Raw genomic sequence first — 26,112 nt, 5'->3', positions numbered from 1 at the left:
GCGTTTCTGCTCCTGTTGAATGGCAGTCGTACTTGCGAATGAAATCCAACATGGGCTTATCTAATTGGCTGGCTATAGGTTGGAAGGCGGGTCTGTAATTTTGGTTCTCATGCGTTCTTGCGCAGGACAACGAAGAAGCTTGTGTGGTGTGGAGAATTTTCGCGGCCTTCGGAGTGTCTTTCTTATGTGCCTGGACCTGGAATAAACAGGACTTCTCCGACAGAAAAAAAACATTGGATAGAAACAAACGGAGGTCTCTGGATGATTAAATGGTCTGCAATATTGAAGTAACATTTATGATTTTCTGTACACAGGCATTTTAATAATAGCTAGCTACCGTTAGCTAGCTAGCTAGTTAGCTACTTGCAACTGAGAATACACCATTACCAAGTGATAGAAATGGACTATAGCTTGACCAGTGCCACTAAAATGATAAATCTAGTTTCACAGGGAGTGACTCAAGGTTAAGAGTGAGCATAGACCCTCTACAACTACTAATGACAATATGTGATTCTTTAGATTAGGTTATTAGTAATCCTTTAAATTGCATTGAGTGGGCCCTCCTGCACGGTGCATGGCCTGTTTCGGACAGAAGGCGTGTGTAGCAATCTTAACCCCGCCTAAATCTGCTGTAGCATGGCCATTATACAACTTAACGTCCACAGTGATACTTCATTAATCATTTAATTGATTAGTGATAATTAAGTGATCATTTAATTGACTTTGTATATCACTGAGGGGCAGTCAGTGTGTTCAAACTGAATGAAAAAAAATGATGACAGGTAATGTCATCTGAGCTGATGTTAACTACTAGTATTAAACACAGTTAAGACCTTTAAAGGTCTTGAGGGGTAGACTCATTCAGATAGGTTGAATGATGGATGGTAGCTAGTTGTGGTCTGGCAGTTTCACGTGGCTGATAGTATACATAGGAAAATAACACACGTGTATATATGTACATACACATATGGAGTGATAACCCTTAACAGGTCGTCTTGTTTGGTGAACTATAGGGTTAGGGTTAACCTCCATTTTTGTACTTTTGGCATATGAAAAGTTAACTACTAATTGATGGTTTTTATGTTTTGGACTATGCTCACTTAATGAGGGAAGAAAAGATAAGATAAAATGTAGAAAGGTATAAAATGTCAATAGCAAGTTCTTTGAAAATAGTGTAACAATTTTTTAAAAGGTGTTATTTTCCAGACTATAGTACCAGGTATCTCTATTGTGTTGTCTCTTAAGGTGCTGGAGAACTGCTGTCCCAAATGAGCCACATCACTTGGAAAATATGTAAAGAGGAAAAGTGACCAAGTTTGCCAGAGTTTTTCTTGATTGTTTTCTTGAGAAAATGGCCTACTCAAATTATAGCACCTTAAACCGTGCTCAGCTCACCTTTGAGTACCTGCACACAAACTCGTAAGTATCACTGTATTTTCTGAGTGAATGAGAGACAGAGTGAGTGCCAGCTGGACTGAGACCTCAGCAGTTGTAAATACAGTCCTTCAGCAGGACCTCCAGCAGGTCCATATATTTACACCCATTACACCTTGGTCACAAAGTTTAGCGGTCTGAGAGCATGAGGAGCTGAATGTAACAAAAACTTTGCCTGGCTGGGGTTCCCTAGGGATTGGACTGGAAATATCTGCTTCGGATGATCTGAAGGTCACTGAAAAACTAGTCCTTTTTGAGGAACATATCTTAGGCAGTCAGTCACTTTATGTATTTCTGTGTTGCATTTCACAATCATCTAATTTTGGTGCAGGAGTGATATGGCCCTGAAGTTATATATTCTAAGAATGGAAAAGAATGGACACCAGTGTGCTTAAAGCAATTCTACAACTACTAACAATTTTAATTGGACTATGTACTGAACCCTGCAGAACTCCTTTTGTGTATGATGTCTTGACCTGATTCTACTTTCCAACTAATCAACATTAAATAACATTAGATGATATTGGATAATTTGTCATACTACAGCCTCAGTCCTACAAAGATCACTCTTTGTATCCAATAGTAACAACAGAATCTGCTCTTGTTATATGTGAATCGTCAGTTCAGTTTATTTTTTTTTAAAGGGATGAATAAACAATCGTATGGCATTGAGGGGTTTAAGAGATTTTCTCTAAAGACTATTTGGAACTATAATCTAGGGGTTTGTTAGCAATGAAGCATATTGGACTGTGATCAAACTGGGGGAGAAACTATTGAGTGTCATCTGTTCTGACTGAGTTTTGTTAGCCCTAGTTTAAGACATGTAAAAACAATCCCTCCGTGATATAAGCTATGAAGAGAGCAGAGGAAGACAAACCATACGTATTTGTGTATGTTAAGTCATTTTTAACTGAAGACAGATGCTGAGAAAAATAATTACTGAAACATTTAATTACAGATTACCGATTAAGTAATTACAGAAGTATTTAGGTTCTGTCATTCTCTTGTCATCACCTGTGGAAGGGAATGCTTAAGAATAAATACGTAAAAATTATACTAAAGTAATGAAGTATGTGTATTTCATTACTTTACATCACCAATAATGTTTTTCATCCAGAAAATATTAACTCAATTAGGTCCAATTATGGTGGAATACTATAAATTTGAAAAGTGCGGTAAAGTGTATAAAATTTTTTGTATGCTAAATTTATATTTAAATAAAATATTCAAAAAAAAAATGCTTTGTTAAAATCATTGTAACATGTATAGAACATCTATAACATTTTCCTGAGCTGAGTGTTATATATGGAGTTGATGTATAATAGCACAGTAGTGGTTAGAAAATGAGATGTGACATGAAACAATCTTTCGTACTTTTGTTGTCTCATTTAATATCAGACAGATAACCAAGACCTACTATTAGATAAATAGAAAAAAACTTTAACAGTGAGTTTGGATTCTAGCCATAGAAAAAGTCAAGAAAAGGCTTGAATGATAGCACCATATTTTCTTCAGGATGCCATTGTTCTTATATGCTTATTAACAAGTACATAAATAAAATTGAAACAGACTGTCCTATCCAAAAATGAGGAGGCTGAGTTTGCTTTGTGGTGATTCTTATCTAGTAAAACAGGCAGTGGAACACCCCTCACCCCTGTGTGGAAAACCTTATTGTCCTTTTTGTGTAGTGACTGGATACATCTTTAGCAGCAATCAGAAATTATCGTTAGTCACTAATATCTCTTACTACAATTAAGGAGTTTTGGATTAGTCTGTTATAAAACTTTACTTGTGCCATTCTGATGTGGACTTTGTTGTGTGTATTGGATTGCTGCATTATCTGGCTGAACTACAATTTCATGAGCAGATGGTGTTATGTTCTTATTGTTTGATACAGAAGCTAGTTCATATTTGCTTCTGTGACTGTCATCCAAATACTACTAGCCAAGAAATGAGACTTCCACCACCCTGTATGACTGCCAGCACGATGCCTCTGATGCTAAATGCAGTGTCAATTGTTCATACACCCCAAAAGAGCCTCTTTCTGTTCAACCATCCACGAAATATCCTTTCTGGGGTTTATCCATATGCATCCACAAGCATTCATGTTCTTCTTATACCCACAGGAGGGGTTCTGTCATGTCGCACCTCTGTGAACTGTTTTTACCTGGTGTCTTTCTAATGGAGTCGTGATTTGTATTCTCATTCAAAGTGATAGAGGCCTTCAGACTGTGGGGAAGTTATTCTTTTTTTCTACTACTCTATTGATATTTTTCAACTTTTGAATTGGGGCATTTTGTTCTCTTCATCTCTGCTTCTGACTTCACTGGGATGATATTTGATGATTATTTGCAGCAGTACTCCCACAAGCTGACTCTACGTATACCCAGAATAGGTCTTAGATGATTTATAATGTTGTTATAAGCAAGACAATGGTGGTGGGCTTCACAGAAAAAAAATGAATGTCACACACACCTATTGATGACAACATTGTTCCAAATATTATATTTATATTCCTGTGTTACTATATTCCTAGTTTAATTGCTAGAGGAAGTGTTCTACATCAGATTCTACATATAATGGGACGTATTTTGTCTACTAAGTAAATTAATTAGAAGACATAACCAGTGTTCGTTTGACTGTCTGTATTATGCCAACAGGACTACACATGAGTTTCTTTTTGGAGCTTTGGCTGAGCTTGTGGACAACTCAAGGTATCGGCCTCCAGTTCACCTGGTCAATTTACTGATAGATGTGATAAAATCACTAGAAATGTTATAGCTTCATGCAGTTTTGAAACTTCCCAGTTTCGACACTTTTTCTCATCTACAGAGATGCAAATGCTACAAGGATTGACATATATACAGGTACAATATAATCCATGTTGCTGCACACTACACACACAGAGTACAAACACTGCATTACATTGAGGGTCCAGTTTCTTCGTAAGATCAATTAAAGAGTTTCAGCCCTTCCAGAATGTTAAAAAGGAGGTTATGTTTTTGTGCATTTTTCCAATCAATCTTTTCATATCCATCCATATTGGAAATCCAGAGAAAAGACCAGACCTTCGAGGAGGTTTCATGCTTTGCTTCTTGGATGATGGGACTGGAATGGATCCCAGTGAGTATAGTAATACATGTGACTGATCCCCTGCATTTTAAAACCTTGTGCTACAACTGCTCCAGCACACACACACATCAGCATGTAGTAGATTAATCTTGGCATAAAATATTAATGTCCTTTGCACAGGCGAAGCAACACATGTCATTCAGTTTGGCAAGTCCAGCAAGAGGTTTCCAGAGTCTACTCATATTGGCCAGTATGGAAATGGTCTGAAGTCGTAAGTGCTTTTTAACTCTGAAATAAAAACTCCTTTATGTAATTATTTTAAAAATAGACAAAAAAACTATCTGGTATTTTTCCTAGCACTTTTATTTACTTATATTTATACATATATTTTCCATTTGATGTCTCTTTTAGGGGTTCTATGCGTATTGGCAAAGACTTCATCCTCTTCACAAAGAAAGATGACAAATTAACGTGTTTATTTTTGTCCCGGACGTTTCATGAAGAGGAGGGGCTGGATGAGGTCAGAGATAATTTGTGTGCATGAATGCAGGATCCAAGAGATTTTAGCTGACCTCAGCAGGATTTATTGCTACACACATTTATTTACACGGATACACATCGAACACAGAATAATAAATATCGACTCACCCAAACATGCTTGTAGGTCATCGTTCCGTTACCAAGTTGGGAAGTGAAGACCCAGCAGCCTCTTACTCAAGACCCAGAGAAGTATGCGATTGAGACAGAACTTATCTTCAAATATTCTCCTTTCAAAAGTGAAGAGCAGCTCTTCCAGCAGTTCAAGAAAATTGAGGGGCCAAGTGGTATGACAGCTGAATTCACAATGTGCAATGTTCCGATTAAAGGTTATGGCTTTGAACAATAATTTGATGAAATTTATGTGTGCTTTTTTGTAGGTACTCTGGTTATAGTTTACAATCTGAAGCTAATGGACAACAGAGAGCCTGAGCTGGACGTGCAGACAGATCACCAAGACATACTGATGGCAGGCACACCCGTGGAAGGAGTGTGAGTAACTTGGTCATCACCGCCACTCTTAATTACTGTCCTTTCACTTCTCTCACTCATTTAGTGCTGGTTTTCCATGTCTTATTTCCTAGATTTGCCCTTCTTGATTAAAGCTTGTGTGTTTGAAACAGGAAGCCTGAGAGGCGGTCGTTCCGTGCCTACGCCGCTGTTCTCTACATTGATCCCCGAATGAGAATCTTTATTCAGGGGCACAAAGTCAGGACCAAGAGGCTCTCCTGCTGCTTGTATAACCCTAGGTACACACACACACACACACACACAAATCTGCATTTGTCCAGCCACACACCCGCATTGTAAACAAGCAATAAGAGACTTGTGCACAAAAACAGTCTTCTGCTTTCTTGTAGGATGTACAAATACACATCAACACGTTTTAAAACCCGTGCAGAGCAAGAAGTAAAGAAAGCTGATCATCTCGCAAAGCTCGGTGAGTGACATTGAGACACCTGTGCTGTATGAAGGAGCAGGTGTCCATGTTAAACTTGGAAGTCACGCATGCTTTCTTTTTTCCCAGCTGAGGAGAAGGCTAGAGAAGCAGAGAGTAAGGCACGCGCTCTGGAGTTGAAATTGGGGGACGATCTATCCAAAGAGGCCCGGGTGAGAACCAAAAACCACCTGCCACAAATAAACAATGCAACAACAGATCAGCCACTCATGCATGGAACAGTGCTCAGCAGCTAGTATAGGACTAGTTATCAAAAATAATACCCAACGTGCCTTTTTTTCATTTTGAATATGTTTTGCTTGGTGGAGTGGGCTAAGTTATGCAGGCATAAACAGTTTATCTAAGCAAACAGTAAATATGTTGCTCAACGTTTTAACTGTGTTTAGACTGCTTTGAGGAAGGCCCAAGATTCAGCTGGAGCATTACGTGCAGAAGCAAACAGGAAACAAGCCATTCACGCATCGAAACAGAAGTAATGCTTGCATACATATGCTTACAGACACACACATGTAGAATTCCCTTATACATTCCCAAGCCAAAGGAAAACACATGGGCACATACTAATCAAGTCCCACCACTGTGTAAATTGCCAGCATTCTCTGTATCTAAACTGTACCCTTTTACTCTAAATTCCTTGTCCTTGTACTAAATATACCAGAGCTCTTGCTGATATAGTGTCATAAACTGACTGACCGTAGCACACATCTGGTCATTTTCTCCCTGCTGTTTGTCATATGGCAGAGCACTGAAGGAGCCCAAAGAGCTGAACTTCATCTTTGGCGTGAACATCGAGAGACGGGACCAGGACGGCATGTTCATCTACAACTGCAGTCGCCTCATTAAGATGTACGAGAAGACTGGGCCGCAGCTAGAGGGCGGAATGTGAGTCTGCCAGAAAGACATAAGTGGCCATTCATACTGATGTCTCCGATCAAATGTGTCATGAGTCATGCTCTCCCACTGAGTTCAGTTTATCTGGAACAAACACTGGCAAAGCTACAAAAGTGCATGTGGTATGTGGGTTGCTGGCCTTGCAAAAACATAAACTTTTGGTGTATTTCCACATATTTTAGGGCATGTGGGGGTGTAGTAGGTGTCGTAGATGTTCCCTATCTTGTGCTGGAGCCAACACACAACAAGCAAGACTTTGCAGATGCTAAAGAGTACAGACACTTACTTAGAGCTATGGGAGACTATCTAGCTCAGTACTGGAAGGACATTGGTATAGGTGAGTTTGAATGTATATATTAGGTGCTGTCCAATTTCTGAAGACACAGTATCGTTTTATTTAGCCTTGATGTCATGAATATGTCCCAGAGCAACTGGTTGATCTTATTTGCTTAACAGCCCAGAAAGGTATAGTGAAGTTCTGGGATGAGTTTGGGTATCTGTCCGCCAACTGGAATGCTGCACCTTCAAATGACATCAGGTTTCGGCGGCGCCGAGCTATGGAGATCCCTGTAACGATACAGTGCGGTAAGAGCACAGCACTAGATTCACACTGCAGTATGTGCGGTGTGTTTTAAGCCGATAACTTGCAGTTCTTTGCGTGTTATGCTTTATTCGCCTTCTCTACCCTCTTCTGTCTCTCACACACGTTGTGTCTTCCTTTTGTGCACTAGATAAATGTCTGAAGTGGCGTACACTGCCCTTTCAGATGGATGCTGTTGATAAGCGTTACCCAGATAGCTGGGTCTGCCTCATGAACCCTGATGGCGCACAGGACAGGTGATAAATAGAAATGTACTAATAGCACTTGACTTGTATCTCTGTTGCTGCACTGCAGGCTCTTTCCTCTCTTTACTCATTTTAATGGCGATCATCTTCGCTCCTGTTTCTCACACTTTTTCTGTCTTTCAGGTGTGATGCCCCTGAACAGAAGCAGAATTTACCTATTGGTATTTTGAGGAAAGACACCAAAACCTCAGAAGACAAACAGAAAGAGCTGTCTGAGAAAATTCGTCAGCAACAAGAGAAATTAGTGGCACTACAGGTACGCCATCCCCCCAATCAGCACACTCCTATAATGTGAATGATATCGGTGTGTCCGACTGAATGTAACATCCATTATAGAAAACCACCACTGTAAAGTCCGCAGCAGATGTGAAACAGGTTCCTTTAGAAGCCAGTGCAAAGCCAGTGGAGGAGCGTATGGCACAGGTACTGCTTGTTATGCTTCAGTGCTTATTGCCTGGGTGCACATGCACCTGAGATGGAACTGATCTGTTTGTTGTTTCTGCCAGACTGCCACTCGGTCTTCCCAACGCACGGCAGCTCGGCCCCGTTCTCCCCCACTTCCCGCTGTGGTCAAAAAGGCTGTCAGTCAGTCACCTGTAACTAAAGCCCCGCCCCCTAAGACGACACCACCGTCTCGTCCCTCTAGAACTCAGCCGGCGCCTGTCCTTCCAGCCAAGGCTAAGACACCACCCTCCCCACCCCCCAGATCAGTGAAGGCCACCACTAGAGCCACTAGCACACCTCCACCTTCAAAAGCACCAGCTCGCAGGAGTGCAACCCAGACTCGCACTACAACAGTAAGTATGCATGCACACCGAAAGCAGCATTAGCAAGCAGTATTGCTTCAGCAGGACACGGCCTGAATTTTATGAGCTAGAAAACTCAGTTTTATGAATTTTAGGACATTTTTGAGTTTGTGAAAGAGTGAAAACCTGATGTGCTGCTTATCGGTTACAGCTGTCCTCCACAAAGACAGCCAACAGACATACCTCAGTTAGCAAGAGGGGAAGCACCACGAGGGGTAAAGCGCAAGCAGATGATGATGAGGAGGAGGAGGAAGAAACGGAAGAGGAAGAGGAAGAAGAAGAAGAAGAAGAGGAGGAAGAGAGTGCAGAGGAGGAAGAGCCACAACCCAAGAAATCCAAACTAGCAGCACCTGTCCAGAGTCGTGGGAAGGGAGCAGTAGTGGTGGATAAAAAGGTCCCACCAGCCAAACAAGCCAACAGCACAGAGGTAGCTTTTGATATGCTGATATACACCTCAGGACTTTCCTTAAATAATGCAGCCATGATAAAGCCTTACTGTAATGTAGTCTGTGCACTTTTTAAAAACCTTACTGTAATGTAATCTGTGCACTAATCATGAGCTTCCTTCCTCAGCGAGTCAGCAATAGCACTGAAGAAGATTTAAAGCAAGACACAGTAAAAAATGCCCACAAAGGTAGCGACCATTACTGCTTATCCACATAGCTGCAGCAATGTATTTAAAACCATTGCATGATGTCTTTGGACCACATACAACTGTGTGCTTGTTTTTGTTTGTGTGTATGTGTGTGTTTCACAGATAAAGGTTTACAGGTAGAAGCAAAGGTGAATGGAGAGTGGTTTACTGGCCGGGTGACTGCAGTAGAGACAGGGAAAGAAAGTGTGCGTTGGAAAGTGAAGTTTGATTACGTCCCAATGAACACTCCCCGAGACCGTTGGTATGGATTTACATATACTCTGTGCAAAATGCATCACAAAACAGATACTTCTCTCAGTTTCAGAAGAAAGTTCATAAATATATCAGTTTGTGCCAAAGTTATAGACATTTCTTTATTTACTTATCCAGTATTTGTAGTTATACATCAGCTTGTATGGACTGTTTGACATTGTTTAATAATTGTTATTTGCTTGCTTTCCTTTAGGGTATTTAAAGGTAGTGATGAGGTCCGCCTCATGCGTCCTGCCTCGCCAGAGTCACGGAGTCCAGACACCAATCAGGGCTCAGCACGGTCTGTGACTCCACCCACTGCAGCAGAACCTGATACGACCCAGAGTGGTCCAAGCAGGGAAACCTCAGAGGGCCTTGTCACCATGATGAGGTACGTGTGGGAGTATGTAAGCCCTTGTAGCACTATGTAAGAAAACAGACCAGTATAAGTATGTATCATTTTGGCTTCAGTTGGTCTTTCTTGGCACTATGTGTTTGGGCCTAAATTGTGGTACAGTGATGCCTGTATTTGCTTGTTCATTCCAGGACGCTGCTGCGGTACTTTTTCCCACCTGATTTCCGAATCCCAAAAGACTCACTCAACACTATGAGTGCTGAGGAGCTTGTGGCTTTCCCTATTGTGAGTACGTCCAGTGGTCACAGTCTGTCCAAGTCATATGGGGTCATTTGTACGTGTGAAGAACAACTACTGCTTTTTCCGTGTACACCTGAACATTTCCTTAAATGGCTGAAAATTAAATGTCATTTCCTTAATTAAAACATTTCCTTAAATGTCTCTGCCGACAGTGGAGGCCGATATTAATTAAGTAATGTCGGTAACTGGGTGTTCAGGTGAATTATGTCTTAAGTAAAGCTGCCACCAATGGATAATTTTCATACTACTGTGGTTGATTTGTTCATGTAAGCTCAGCAGTGACTAATATTGGCCATGTGTGTGCTGCAGAAAGAGTATTTCCAGCAGTACGAGGCAGGGCTGCAGAGTCTGTGTAATTCGTACCAGACGCGTGCCGAGTCTCGAGCTCGTGCCGTGGAAGAGAAGAGTAGCGGCGCGGAAACCAAACTCCGCGAGTCCGAGGAGAAGCTCCGCAAGCTCCGAACCAACATTGTTGCACTGTTGCAGAAAGTCCAGGAGGTAGGAGGCATTCCACACCCCATCCCCCCACAGCCACACACCCACATACACACTCTCACACACCCACACAACATGCAAACTCACTCACACATCCACACACGTGCACAAACACACGCAGGCACACTCACTCGGGCACACGCATGCACACTCATTTGCACATCCACACATGCACACTCACTCATGCTCGCACACATACACGTACACTTGCACACTCACTCGCATACAAGCACCAATTACACAAAAAAACTTGCACACTCACACATAGATATAAAAACAATTATATTTTGCTATTAAGGGCTCAGGTGATTATTGTAATATTATTAGTAAAATAAGAAAACTCTAACGACAACAGTTCCTCAGATACTTGAACTCAAGTAGCAGAACTAAGTATGTTCCTTTGTAGTTTAATGTTTTAGTTACATCTGTGTATCTCAGAGAGCTCATATCTTCGTGATAGGATGGCTGATGTCCGTCTTTTTTGTAGGATATTGAGATCAGCAGCGATGATGAGCTGGATGCGTACATAGAGGATCTGGTCACCAAGGGCGAATGAAACACTGCAGCTGTTACACCGTCTCTCATTTTTGTTACTCCGTCTCTTGTTCTCCCTCATTTTAACTTCCTCTCGATTTCAGTATCTCTCTTTGTTTATCTGAGTTCGGTTCATTATGCGTTCTGTTGGCTGATTAGAAGATGACTCATTTTCTTTCTGTACTTTTTTTCTCATCCTCTGTTACCACCTTAAATTTACAGATCTGCGCCAGCAGTACTTTTAAATGATACATTCGGACATAAAGGCTCCTTCCCCTAGCTAATTAACATACTATACACATATTTTGAGCTTACGGACCAAAGGAGCGAAGAAGCTGCATATTTTACAGGTTCCACAGTAAGTCACCTTTGTTTATCAGTTCATTTTTATTTCCCTTATTGCTGTCTTGTTGAGTATTTTATTTGGGAGGTATTGAGGCAGCAGTGCAAGGCCTCGTTGACAGCTCGGAATATCTCCACTGTTTCAGTATGGGCTTTCAGCATTTGAAGCATAAGAACTACTGTCACAAAGAAGGATCTTAGCAAAACAGTATGACTGTAAGTGGATGCGGAGAACGTCTTCTCTTATCCCAGGTCGCTGCTACAGTTTTTGCCCAATGCCTGTGTCTTTCATGCATGAGTGTGGGGTCCAGTCCAACGGATTTTCTCCTTTTTGAATAAATCTAATACTGTTTACCCACTTGTTCACAACAATTACTCGCCATCTTTATATCTAAGTATATTTTTTAAACAGTTTTAAGAAAATGATCCAATAAAATTTAGGATATATATTAAGTTTTGTGGTGTTTTGTTGTTGAACAAGATGGTCAGTATGTTTAAAGTAAGGTTTGAAGCATAATGCACAAGTCTATGATTTTATTAATCTTAATACAAGAGGTTAAACCTTAATACAACTTCAGGTTCTAAACCGTCAATCAGTATCTAAATTTACTGCTTTGTAAAATGCCCTTATTGTTTGGATCAGTGTGTCAAAATCTTTTAGCTTGACACGTAAAGCTCACATTGCAAATGCCAAGTAACAATAACTTGATAAATAGCAGTTGTACATGTTTAAAAACATGTCATTTAGAACTGCATGATTTGCTTACATGATGTATTGGTTCTATTTCACTAAGGCCAAAAACACTATTTTTCATATTTGACCATTTGCTAAGCCAAGGAAACTTTGTTCAATGTTCAGATTACAATGGCATTATTTATAAATTAATATACATTTGGGTAATTTCTGGTAACACGTTAAATAAACCCATTGATGTATCAACACATTTTATGTTGGAATAAATGCATTTATATTATGTTAGCTGACTGCCTTAAAGACTGAGTTTTCCCTGACCAGTGTAAGTTTTTCACATGAGCTAAAAGTAAGAGCGGTCCTGTTGACCAGTTTTTATTTTTATGTTATGTTACTGGAAAAATCTTACTTAACCTATCCATCTTATGTGAACAAAAAAAAATGTGTTATTCAGCGGGTTTACTAAGTAACAAACTTATATGGGGTATATGGAATTTCTTAGTTTATTTTTTCTAAAACAGGGTTTTTGAAGTAAAATATTAAAAGAAATTGACCATCCCGAGAGCTAAATTGAGTAGCCTAAAGGGGTGGCGTAGAATACTTACGTGCTCATATTGAATTGCAAATTTACATGAACTCTTATTTCTAAATTTGCAAATAGGTCAGAAACATATATTGGTTACAGTCAATACGATCTTATTCGTTATCTGATACTTAAAACATCCATAACTGAAACTTGTAGACCTGCTTAGGTTAAACTAATGACAATTTATTAAGATATTTGGAAGAGAACGTTATTTTTTTAACATACAACTAATTAAGATGTTGCTAATTTAGCATTCAATTGTATGGTTTCAAGACAAATCTAATACACCATAAACCACGCAATAAACGAATCTCCACACACACTTACACGCAGTTAATGCTTTCCGTGCTTACTTGTCCCTCGTGCTCCGTGCTACGCTTAAAACTTCTTCCTTGGAGGGTTTCACGTGTCTGGAGAATATTCTGTGACGAGAGCAACAATTCCGTGATTCACGAGTGCACTATATATACAGATACGAAGCAACCGCACACAGTTCTTTATTCGCAAGTCCGATTATCCAAGACCGTGTAAACGAATAAAATGTTGCAGGATCGAACCTTTCGGGTCGTACTTCGCATAACCTCCGCCACACCAGGCTGCAGACAGCCGCGCGCAGCGCAGGGCTTCCCCAGACGTACAGCGCTGGGGTGCTCAGCGCGTTGAAGCGCGCCATAATCGCGAACAGGTTCGTGGCTTCGTTCCTGAACTGCACTCCGCTGGTTGTAAGATATCTCAGTATGATATTAATAAAGGAGGGACACCATAGAAACAAAAAACAAATGACCACAAACACGATAATCCGCAGAGATTCCTTCTTGGTGTCCTTCTCGCTGCTGGGTGGCTCGCGTTCGAGCTGGTGTCTCGCTATGATGTATAATTTAACGGTCATGAAAACTTTAATCACTACAATAATTTGTAACGTCATGACACCAAATGCACTAATTTTAGTAGCCTGTGAGACTGGTAAAATATTCTGGATTGTTAGAATTAGGTATGTGTACACCCAGCAAAACGCGCAACTTGCAATGACAAACCCACGTGTAATGAAACGGTTGTAAAAGAAAGGATGACACACAGCAAAGTACCTATCAAACTGAGCAAAAAGAAACGTCATCACATTCACCCCCATAAATGAAGGTAAAATGTAATAGGTTCCGTTTCTGGAGGGATAGCCCTCCTGCACGTCAAAAAGACCGAGGTAGTATACGGACAGCCCCGTCAACGTGTCGCTTACGCTAGTGTTCAGCATGAACATGAAACGGTTCTGCGCGCGCAGAGTCCTCGTGCCGAGTATTCCGACCACCACGGAACCCGCGAGGAGGGCCGAGGTCGTGGCAAACAGAACATGATAGATGAAGATAAAAATGTCTCCTGGACTGGTAAAATTGACCGAGAGGGGAATGCTTGAATTGAAGGGCGACATTGTAGGTCTCCACAGCGGGTGAGGAGACCGCTGTGCACAAAGGATCTAATGTTATATGGGCGCGCTGTAGTGCAGTATTGACCTCTTGAGACATCGGTTCCACAGTTCAGCAAATTACGGTTTAGCACAAATGCCACAGGAGAATAGAGTAGAGGCCAACTTTGTGAATTCACAAATCAAAAATATGTTGCTTTCTTTATGTGTTCTGTGTCAGAGGGTCCCGCAAAGCATTATTTGGAAACTGGAGTCTGAGACCTGTCATGGGTGTAATTTTTTTTTTATAATATCTTTTTTTCTGTTGTCCTGAACAGTGCTTTGAAGGAACTTCTAAATCATGTCTGTACAGACCAGGCCATAACCAAAAACTAATTCTCTGATGCTGTAATGGCCTGGTCTGTTTTGCTTTGCTTTATTTAATACTTTTATTTGTAATATCCCTATACTGTTTTAAAAAGTAATGCAACCACTACGTTCTCATGCAGTACCATTAAAGGAACATGGCTTAAAGGAATAGTGTGATGGGAAAAAAAAATAGAATTTATACAATTTTTGCTTAACCAAAATAGTCAATTAGCCAAGACCTATTTGTTTTGCATTGCAGCATTGGCTGATTGGACCTGACCCAAGATATTTATCTTAAACTTTTGAAATAGGTTTGCACAACATTTTGGCTAAATATTAAACACTATTCAATGACATTGCAAAGACCTGTATTAAATAATGTTTTAAAATCTACAATAAACAGGATAAACATTATAAACAATAAACATTTTTAGTTTGTGCCAGCTCAAGGCCTTATGTAATAGGTTACCAGTGCCTGTAGCAAATATTGCTCACCAACAGAGTACTTTAGGTGCACTATGGAGTCCATCCTCACAGTCTTCATATCATCCTGGTAACTGCATCTGAGAAATGGTACAGAACATTTAGAATTCGTAGCATAAACTTCAGAGACAGGCTCTATTCCCTAGCTATCAGATTCTAAACATGCACTAAATCACTTTACAACACGCATTTTGTTTTACATTATATCAGTCTAAGATACTGTACAATTATACACAATGCTATCTTAAACCGCAACAGACTTGTCAGTGTGCTACTATACAATGCTTCATTTTTCTAACGTATGTGTAAGATTGCATATACTGTCTGAATATGTGGTATGAATATGTGGTCTAGACTACATAGACTATGTAGACTACGCTTAATGTACTGTCCATAGGACGTGGTGTTGTTTAGTATTCTGTATTTGTATATTGGAGTTATCTGCGGGCAATGTTTTATATGCAATCTAAATATTGTGAATTAGTTCTTAGTTAATTATCTAGTGTCGTGTCCGTTGATGCAGGAAAGAAGAGACAGGAACCAGTGCGTTACCCTGTGGCCTTTTATTAATGCAGAGCTCTGGAGATGTCACTTCACAACGCAGTGCCAGTGAGATCTAAAGCATAACTTTGCAACAGACAGACTTATAGTTTTCTCGTCTTGCGTCACTTCTGCTTTTGTGGAAAAATCATCTCAGCCGTCACCTCTGTTTGACCGTCTCGTACACATGTCTTCTTGCATAATCACACATATGCATGTCTAGGGCATTTCCTTTTATGTCTGGACATACAGTAATTATTTTATTAATTCAAGCATTAGTCCTATTCCATTCTGCGCATTATTCTCTATTAATGTAAGCTTAGCCTTCATTTAATTTATGAAACCCCACACTAGCTATATCAGTGTAACTCTGGAGTAGTTCTACTGAAGTTGTCAGTGGAAGTATGGCTATCATTCCTCAGTTTTATCTTTAAACATCTTTTACATGTTGGCTTTAGATGGCATTATCTGTGTTGCTGAAGTTATTTGCTAATTCTTACTCAGTAGTGTTGTGGAAAAAAAAAAGTTAGGAGGTGGCTAGCTAACAGGCAGCTCCCAAAACCTTGCCTCACATTCCGACATTCTGAACATAACCTTAATGAACATCCTTATAATGTTATATGTCCTTGATAAAAATTATTTTAATGTCGTTTTCCCTCTTTTAATAAAACTGATCCCTATGAATGTTTCACGAATTGTAACGTTCTGAATTCATTTGTAGGACATTCTGATAACCAGCCAAAACTTTGAGCAAACATAATAAACTGGTCTCAGAATGTTGTCATGAAATGAAGCAAAAAATGTAGTCTCACATGTACAGAAGTTGTGTACATAGGAGTAATCTGTTGTTGTTTTTTTTAACAGAGCAAAACAGTTAGAATCAGTTTCCAGAAATTCGAATGTTAATACGGGTCTTTATTTTTAGAAATGGGGCCGTAATCACACATCCTCATTAAGTATAATCCAAGAATGGTTTACCATTGGCTCACATTTGGTAATCCAATTAGTCCAATACTTAATCCATCCACGTAGTCCCAATTTTCGTTAGGTTATGCACACGTGCTTGTTTGTGTCACATGGAACAGATGATTTCATCTATAGGAGTTTATCTGGCGCCAAATCCTGGGAGCTACACAGCACATAGTGGAATTTGTTGATGATTTACATCCTATGCATATTTTGTTTTTGACTGAAATACCGACGCAAACCGTGTTGAAACGTGCTTCATCGTCGTTTCGGGTGGAAAGAGAGTGCCACTCTGGATCTGGTGTACCCGATGGCTAAAGATGGGCACGTGGGTTCAGCGCCGTCGTCAGAGACCGCCTAGAAACTGTTTTAAAAGCGCCACGCGGGGCTTCTCTTTAGTGCACATCGTGCATTGTCCACGTATGTGTTGTTACGGTACTTTTGCCTTTGTTTTATATGAGGACACTAATACATTTACCTGATCAATAGCATGGGCCTGGGGACTGTTTTGCCCCTTTCTAGCTTTGAAAACGTGTTGCTTTTTCTCTTCGGTATCCTCCTTGCTACCACTATCATCTTCCTAAACGTTTCTGTTTTTATATCTATTCTGATTAATAGATCCCTACGCAGTGAAAATCGTTTTATGTACATGCTTAGCACATGCGTTAGTGATGTATGTTCCGGCGCATCATATTATTACTGCGGCGTACTAGACGTACGCGACAACTTCGACTCTCCCACCCGAACATTTTACATCGCGCCCACCTTTCTAGGACTCTCCTATATGGCTATTTTGGCAGCTCAAGCTGACCGATACCATGCAGTTATTGCACCTTTCAAATACTCACAGCGTATGACCCGAAACAGGACCGTTATGGTGATTGTGTCCTACTGGATTTACGCGTTTGCCATTGTAGCTGTAAACAATCTGGTGACAGTTGGAATTGCGAAAACAGTGACAGGAATAGGTACTTTTGTAGGCAATATTTTTACCGTTATTATAATGATAGGACTGAACATTAGGTTGTTTCTGATTGCTAAATATCAACTTGAGCGCGAGCCCCCGAGCGCAGAGCGAGAGAGCAAACGCGCATCTATCTACTTAATAGTCGTCGTTGCTGTATGCTTTCTGATCGCGTGGCTGCCCATATTTCTTCATGTTATAGTTTGTAATTTCTTGGGCACTACATGCTACACGTTCAGAAACGAAGGCACAGACCCTCTGCGTATACTGCCACGCATAAACGCTGCTCTCACACCTATTCTCTACATCAGGGGCTGTGCCGCACTCAGAACTACACTTTTAGCCAAAGTCTGGAGAACATGCTATAAGCCGACACGGTAAATCTCAATCTCTCAATCTCTCTCTCTCTCTCTCTCTCTCTCTCTCTCTCTCTCTCTCTCTCTCTCTCTCTCTCTCTCTCTCTCTCTCTCCCTCTCTCTCTCTCATTTGACAAATTTGACACAGAAAAGACATGCATGACCCTTCTGCAAATTAAAGTATATTCTGCTGTAGGCGTTCGTGCGTAAAGCACTACACTGTTTGAGGTGGCCTGTGGCGTGAGAGAACAATGAGAGATCGACGAACTAATGCAAGATAAACGTAAAGCTCCAGTACGGCTAAGTGGTGTGAGATTTAGGCTATATTAGATAACATAATTACTAACATATTTTATGAGGGACTCTGACATGCCTGTAGTACAGCTTACGTCCTCTTAAGGTTTGTTGTAAGGAAATGGACTGCAAGTTGTTAAAATGGTAAACTACTTAGACGGGCGTCCTGAGTGCAGTAAAAAAGGTTTTGTTTTAGTTTAATAATCAAAGATTTATGTGCGGCTGTACATGTACTTAGATATTATTTGTCTATAAATGCCGTTTTTCCTACTGTACTGTTCTCTTTCTTCTGTAGAGTTATTCCGGCATCTGAGGATACATCTGTTCCTCCTAGTTTCCAGGCGGTGTCTACTGTATTCAAGAGATAAGATGCGACACCGGTTAAAAATGAAACAGCACATGCGATATGCAGAGCAAATAAAAATGTACAATCTTTGTAAATCTTAATATTGATTTTTAAGGTTTAATATAGCCTGTTCCGATTCACCTGGACAATATATGCAATCTGTTATTCAGGGCTGTGTGGTGATGGACTAAAATATATTCAGAATTGAACGTGTAAGATAATAATGTTTATTTTTGTCAGTCACAAATGCTGCATAGAAGGTCTAATTAAAGAAAAGGATACATTAAGAGTGACATTTAGCTGCAAAGGTCGCATAGGTTGGTGTGGCTGCAGGATTTACTTCAGTCTTCGAACAATTGATTTGTTGTATTGTGTGTACTCTCTGGCTGAAATACAGCCACACTCCCGTTGTAGGTGAGACTTGCCACCTCTGATATAGCCGAAATGTGTTTTGGATTCAGTACCTCCTTGGAATTAAAGTTTTAACTGAGTTTATGTTGATTTTTTTAGACCCTGTTCCAAGAAACAGGTAATAAAAATATTGTTTACAGGAAAGGTTTAAACATTGAATAACATAAAATCTAAAGGACCGTAGAGATTTTGTATCTTTATAAAATGATCTGCAGGCTTCTGCAAAGGATTCTAGATTAGCCTGTGCAGGCCTCCATGTAAAGCACATCTTTTCTCCACCAGGTACAGAAAAACAACCCTTTCTTAGAGAAGTCTTCTTTTGGACTGGTGTAGGTATTGAATATCAGTTTGCATGGTGGAGATTTCACACTATTATGTAAAAGAAGGTCGGACAATTACTTAATCACTGCTGAAAAATATTTTAAAAATTGGGTTCTTTGTGTGAGTGTCGGACATTCTCTTGAGGATGCCTCAGTAATGCGTGTTAATGTTGACCTGCAATAAAGAACAGGACTGGATTTTCTCTTCAGCTAATTCTCAAGTGTGCATTTTTTTTCCTGAATGAAATAGAACTGATTATGCTAGCATATAGAGAAACGATAGGAACGGTAAAACATAAGACAAAGTTCCAGTGTAGCGTGGTCCCACTCAAGGACGAAATAGCATGCAAGGAGAACTTTAGCTTTATTGATAGTGTTCACATGAGAGTCTTTTCTACATTTACAGCCTATGACAGGCATTCGTAACAAGAGCAGTTCACATATGTATCAGGATGAGAGTGCATGCACTCCCTGGGAACCAAACCCATAACCTTGTTGATACTAGCACCATGGCCTGCCTGTTACGAGGTGAACTACATCAACAACTTGCTCTTAAAGACTTGGATATGTGGATATGGATATGTAAACTTTTGAATTGTAATAACCCTGTAAGAAAAGAAATCATTATAATAGTCCTATTAGAAAGCTCTGTAATAAGGATTGAAGGAAAATAAATGTCAATAGCAAATCAAGAAAACTAAATTAGTCTTTTCTCGTGTTTACACATAAGCCTAATGAGGGGGGAGAGAGATAGAAATTGGTTTGGGCACCTTATACCAAATTTTAAACCAAATGTTCAGGAAATTATAGACAACCATGTAAGACTCCATGCTGGCACAGGAGGATGAATATTAGAATAAAGACAATGAATCTTTAAGGTGAAAGTGATATCAAGAATTCTCTCAAGCACACAAGGTCACAGTTTAATAGCAATTTAGACAAATGTTTTCTTGTACATGTAATGCTGTCTTCATAATGTTTCTGCCATATAGCCATAAAATAGTTCTTAGAGTATCATATGTACAAGGCACAAATGGTGGGGATTTTTTAAAATGGGAACAAATCATAGTTATGCCAAAACAAACAACTCTTAAAAAATTAAATGGATATTCTGTAAGTAGTTTCTGTTTCCTGTTAATTGTCAGAAATCAAGTAGTGACCTTAAATGACCTCAGAAATCTGTTAAAATCTCAGCGGCAGTTTTATCATCCAGAACAACCAATTATTAGATCCACAGTACTTAAGGCCTGGCATTTGAAAACCTATAACATCCACAGGTAATGCTACACAATGAAGCATTTTGGATTAGATTAGATTAGATTAGATTAGATTAGATTAGATTAGATTAGATTAGATTAGATTAGATTAGATTAGATTAGATTAGATTAGATCCTTTTGTTGCTCTTGCAATCCTGATGGTACTTTCACACACAGCAAGAAACAATTAAAATCAGAAAATGTTCAAACAACTAATTATATGTAAAAAATGATATATGGTCAAATAGATGTTGTATGTTGGCGTCTCTATAACTGAGAGCTGCATAAATCGCCCACAGAGGGAAGTGAGCAGCCAGTGATTTTAGGGGTGGTATTGATGACCCTCTGAAGGGTCCTTCCACACCCACTGTGGGTTGTTGTTGGTTGTTTAATACATTCATTACATGATTATTAATCATCTTTTACATCAGGGCTATTCAGTTGCGGACCTAGTCTCTAAAAACATTTTTTCAAAAATCCAATCCTTAAATTGCTTCGCTTGTTTGTTGCGTGCAATTCTAGTTTTCTGTAGTCAAATATAATCTTATAGTCTTCCAACTTCAATAAATTCTGTACTCTAATAAACATAATAACTTATACTTTAAGCATAAACATGTTTCTCTTATATATAAAATACTATTTAAGATATTTAGCTTATTTACTAAACAACCTACCAACCCTTTACTTTCTGTAAATATATTTGCCCCCTTTTACATAATCACCTTATTACAAGCCTACCACTCACTAATACAACTTCTTAAGTGCAAGTTTATTAGCTGATTATATTAGCATATAACACAATGTACACACACGATCCTGTACACAAATAATGTCTGATGGGGCATTGAACACTACAATGATGGCATCAAGGTCATGATCTCCAACAGTACGCAGTTATTCCCTGTCATGCAGTGCATAATCCAGTTTGAGAGAAGCCAATGAGTGTGTTTACGTGTGTCTATTATCTCCATAGTAACACTCATCATGTCACTAACATGTATCATGTTGCCTTGAGGCTTGGTGGGTAATTATCAGCAAAATTCAGAGCCTTGCGTCAGTGGGTATGCTCTATGATCACTTTAGTTTAGCTCTGCTTGCTTAAGCACATTAATTATCCTTATCTGGTTAAAGTCTTTACTCCCTTGATGCCTTACATGAAGGACTCTCTCTCTCTCTCCCATGTGTGAGAGTTTTCCACAACATGTCTGATAATGAGTAGTTGTGACAGCCTTTTTGCCTTTGTGTATATTTTGATTGGCAAAACACCACGATTGAGTATAAAGATGTTTTGCAACCAATGTATCCCAGGGACTGTTAATGCAATACCAAGGGAACAATTAGAAAGGCTGATCATAGTCAGTTAGGGTTAAATGCCCATGCTAGACATGAGTGTATCTGTGCATCTGTCATCTTAAGTGGACTGTGGGCTAAAACAGATGACATAGCTGATGACAAGGCTGAGCTGTATCAGGCAGTTCCTACACTAATAAGTGGCTGGCATTCTAGACTTTCTAAGGGCCCAATTCAGGGTAACAGCTTAACTTCATATTCATCTCTTTTCCTTCGATTATAAGAGGGCTCCTAAACTAGCTAAATTCTCTCTTTTGGTTCGGGGCTCATATTTTAGGGGCTTCCATATGCCTGAATGCCTTGTCATGCTGGGGTACAAGATAAGTTTGTTTGTTTTTTTCTTCTAGTAAGGGTCATCTTATGTAGTTAATTATAAAATAAAAGAGCCCACTTCAGTAATGGTACATGTGAGCCATATCCAGTGTTGATATGAAGTCTTCCTATCCTGTGGAAAGCACTACTACTATAGTTGCCTGAATACATGATTCATAGTCATATTTAGCAACCATAGATTCTATTATCTGGTGTTCTTTAATGAGTTGTATAGAAGCACAACATCTGTTTTGTGACATGGCAACGAAGGTAGATCAGATGGTAGATCAGATTCGTAAACCAGGATACTGGCCAGACATTAGACTATAACAGGATTACAGGCCTTGCATTAGACTATAGCAGGCTAACATGAAGCATGGCATGAATGTACCTGTCAGTTTAAAAGACTAACCTAACACAGGGCTTAAATACATGATCTAATGCAACACTAAACAAGATACAGGGGCAAACCATGAAGGGTGGAGGAAATTAAACTAAGGAATGGAACCACAACAAGGAAGTAAAGTAAAACAAAGACATGAGACAGGGAAACCATGGAAACATGGACGCTAGGAGCTTGGCCAATCGTGAGGCTTTCTTAGGAGAATATCTATGTGTGCATAATTACTTTGTGTACAGAATAACATAACTTAGTGTACAGAATTAGTATGCGACTAAATGAAAAACTGATATTTTCCCATCTCACTTGTTTATTTTCATCTGTTAAAACAACTCAATTTACAAATAAACATTTGACTTTTTTTTAAAAAAAGTGACCAGTATAGTCACCCTTCTTTTCAATAACAGTCATAAGCCTTCCATTCATGGAGTCCATCAGTTTCTTAACATGTTGACAATCAACTTTGTGCAGCAGCAACCACAGCCTCCCAGACACTATTCAGAGAGCTGGACGGTATTCCTTCGCCATAAATCTCTTGTTTAAGAAGGGCCCACAAGTTCTCAATAGGGTTCAGGTCAGGTCAGGAAGGGAGCCATGTCATTATCCTTTCATCTTTATGGACTTTACTGGCTAGCCACGCAGTGGAGTACTTCAATGCGTGCGATGGAGCATTGTCCTGCATAAAAATCATGGTCTTCTTGAAAGATGCAGTCTTTTTCCTGTACCACTGCTTGAAGAAAGTGTCTTCTAAAAACTGGCATTAGGTTTGGGAGCTGATTTTGAGCCCATCTTCAACCAGAAAAGGTCCAACCAGCTCATCTTTAATAATACCCGCCCACAGCACTACCCTACCTCCACCTTGCTGGCATCTTAGTCGAAGTGGAGCTCCGTGCCCGTTACTGATCCAGCCATGCTCCCATCCATCTGGTCCATCAAGAGTCACTCTCATCTCATCAGTCCATAAAACCTTTGAAAAATCTGTTTTCAAGATATTTCTTGGTCCGGTCTTGATGTTTCACCTTATGTGTCTTGTTCAGTGGTGGTCAGGTTTCAGCCTTCCTTACCTTGACAATGTCTCTGAGTACTGAACACCTTGTACTTCTCGGCACTCCAAGAAGGTTGCAGTTGCCTCACATTTGATTCTTTTCAAATCTTTGGCATTTAATTTGCATCTTTTTTCTCAACACATTTCTTGCGACCCTGTCGACTATTTGGAACAAAATGTTTGATGGTTCTGTGACCACACCCCAATATCTTAGCAATTTTAAGAGTGCTGCATCCCTCTGAAAGGCTTTTTACAATTTTTGACTTTTCAGAGTCAGTTAAATATTGGCCCATTTTGACTGAGGAAATTAAACAGCCTAATAATTATGAACACGTTGATAGAGGCCACACCCTTCCTTATAAAACATAAACATCACAGGATATGCTTAAATCCAATAAGTATTCAAGTTTATACAGCTTGGAGTTGGAAAATATGCATAAAAATGATGATTATGGTCAAAATACTCTCTTGCCTAATAATTGTGCACACAGTGCAGTTTTTTTGATACAGTGAGCACCTGACAAAGGTACACCTGTAACATAAGTATAGTTTACCTCCAAGACCTACATATAATGAATATAACACTTATATATTGGTACATTCTCCCTAAGATAAGGCATTATTTCTGCTAAGTTTGTAACACTGTGAGTAACTTATCCTTAATACATATAAAATAAAAGTCTGAAATTTCTACCAATTCATGTCACAATAAATTACTATTTAGGGGACCCATTACAGTTAGTCCTTTGGAAAAACTTATTTTGTTTTGGCCAATTTTATTCTGAATTTTCAGTGGAAAATCTTTTATATAGTTTTTTGGGCTAATCCTCCCAAACACGTACCTTGTTACCTAATGTGAGTAGTATAAGTAACATGAAGTTACACCAGAATGCATTAAATGTACACTGGCTCTTGATTATTTAAAGAGCTTCTCTTTGGTGGAGAAGTCCTTGTGGTAATAGTGTGATCAGATTCCACCCTTCCTTTCTAATAATATTCTAGCTGATTGGCTACAAACTACATCATCCAACCCAAATACAAAACGGTCTTATTTATGTTCTTGGAGATGTCCGAAAGAATGAAACATTTTGTGGAAGGGGAAGCATGCTCATCCTCAAGGACTGGTATGTACTTCATGTATTCTCCCTCTGGGCATTAACACTTAGGGTACAAAGACACCATTTTGTAAGTAAGTTTAGATATGCTGGTATCCTAATATCCTAACACAATGGATCATTTGGAGAGTCCCAAGGATGCATTGATTTAGTAGAGCTCTGTGAAGTTACCATTCTTTCTGTACACAAGTGGCTTTAACTCTTCATCACCTTTCTTGGCAAGGTACTCTTTGTGTGTGTGTGTGTGCGTGTGTGTGTGTGTGTGTGGTGGGGGGGTATCCGTAAATTTCAGTCCACCTGTACACTGTGGACACCAGAAAGACAACAGAAGCTCTTTGAATATAGAAAAGCATCCTGTCTTAATTAAAATCATAATTAATATCACATGCATGAAACTAGGTGTTAAGTAGACCTAATGCACAATTTAGCAACCGTTTTTTCCCAAACACAAAAATTTTCAAAACCAATTTCAGAGTATTCAATAATCGAGTATTCAGATAAGAAATACTTGCTTTATTAAAGAGCAATAGTAACTATACCTAAGTAAATATAAATCAGGTAAAAAACCGCGGTCAAGCTATCCGCGCTTTAGCGATTCACGGTCAAGTCGTCCGCGCTTTAAATACTTTTAAATATTTTATGGTATTTCGTTGCTTCACGCTCAGCTAAAACTAGTGATAAAACATTATCACTAGTGACATGTTGCAAATGTGCAGTGCATGGTATGTAGTAGTGGAACTGTATTGGCACTGTGGGAAATTTCTGAGAAATAGATGTCCAAATTCAGCATATTTTGAATGAGTACATGAATTTGCATAAAGGTGGTATGATTTTAATATGGGTTTGTGAAAAAAATGTTAGTGAAATTTGTCTTACTCTGCTGATAAACAAGGTACGCTAATCTTATGTAGTAGTGTAATTGTTTTGGCATTATGGGGGGGGGGGGGGGGGTTGTTACCTATCCAAAATCTGCCAAAATGAGTACATGAATTCGTCTAAATGCAGTATGGTTTTAATATGGCTTTAGGAAAAAATGGTACAGTGAAATCTGTACAATCTTACTCTGCTGATAGTCAAAGGCTCCTAATGACATGTGGTAGTGGAACTGTTTTTGCATTATGTTAAAATTCAGAAAAATGTTATTATACTTCCCTGAATTAAATGGGAATGTAAACATCATTGCAAATACAAGGACTTTAATATAGATTTATTAAAACTGGTGCAGTAGAATCTTTTCAAACTTGATAGACAAGGGTTGCTCTTTGCTTACGGAGCGTTGAGCAGCGAAATACCGTAAAACTGTGGATATAGACGCATTGGCTTTAACGCGCCGATATCTTGACGGCAGCGATTAACCAAAGCTTCGATGCAGGTAATTTTGATCGATGCATTTTAGTAAGCCTACCACTGAAAATAAAGGTCAACCAGCAGACAAAAGAAACCCAGCACAGAATA

At 39.4% G+C, this 26,112-nt stretch overlaps 2 protein-coding genes and 1 long non-coding RNA gene across 4 annotated transcripts; 2 read left to right on the top strand and 1 right to left on the bottom strand.

Annotated features, from left to right (window-relative positions):
* Positions 1–132: 132 nt before the first annotated feature.
* morc2 (MORC family CW-type zinc finger 2) lies at positions 133–11,909 on the top strand. 2 transcript variants are annotated; one of them, XM_027001004.3, is made up of 27 exons: positions 133–253; positions 1,246–1,419; positions 4,095–4,148; positions 4,267–4,301; positions 4,489–4,557; positions 4,687–4,777; positions 4,918–5,026; positions 5,171–5,330; positions 5,424–5,535; positions 5,667–5,792; positions 5,904–5,983; positions 6,071–6,153; positions 6,388–6,473; positions 6,743–6,883; positions 7,075–7,229; positions 7,349–7,477; positions 7,624–7,729; positions 7,862–7,994; positions 8,075–8,161; positions 8,245–8,535; positions 8,696–8,971; positions 9,118–9,178; positions 9,302–9,440; positions 9,645–9,821; positions 9,977–10,070; positions 10,395–10,583; positions 11,068–11,909. In XM_027001004.3, the coding sequence occupies exons 2-27, from the start codon at positions 1,352–1,354 to the stop codon at positions 11,134–11,136; spliced, it is 3,120 nt and encodes a 1,039-aa protein (XP_026856805.2). In that variant the 5' UTR covers positions 133–253; positions 1,246–1,351; the 3' UTR covers positions 11,137–11,909. The 2 variants fall into 2 exon arrangements, with proteins under 2 accessions (XP_026856805.2, XP_026856804.2); XM_027001003.3 differs by having other exon boundaries at positions 133–272.
* Positions 9,718–15,225, bottom strand: LOC113571836 (uncharacterized). The gene is made up of 3 exons (XM_027001005.3): positions 13,291–15,225; positions 13,061–13,155; positions 9,718–9,853 (listed from the first exon to the last, which is right to left on the bottom strand). The coding sequence occupies exons 1-2, from the start codon at positions 14,154–14,156 to the stop codon at positions 13,083–13,085; spliced, it is 939 nt and encodes a 312-aa protein (XP_026856806.3). The 5' UTR covers positions 14,157–15,225; the 3' UTR covers positions 9,718–9,853; positions 13,061–13,082.
* A 1,687-nt stretch (positions 15,226–16,912) lies between these two features.
* On the top strand, positions 16,913–19,387 carry LOC145657633 (uncharacterized). Its single transcript, XR_014123509.1, has 2 exons — positions 16,913–17,828; positions 18,397–19,387. It is a non-coding gene; the product is annotated as an uncharacterized LOC145657633 (long non-coding RNA).
* Positions 19,388–26,112: the final 6,725 nt, after the last annotated feature.

The sequence above is a fragment of the Electrophorus electricus genome, chromosome 4, assembly GCF_041902795.1.
Source record: "Electrophorus electricus isolate QZ-2024a chromosome 4, ASM4190279v1, whole genome shotgun sequence".
NCBI lineage: Eukaryota > Metazoa > Chordata > Actinopteri > Gymnotiformes > Gymnotidae > Electrophorus > Electrophorus electricus.
Note: the sequence above shows the minus strand (reverse complement) of the source record. Positions and strands in the feature narration are given on the sequence as shown.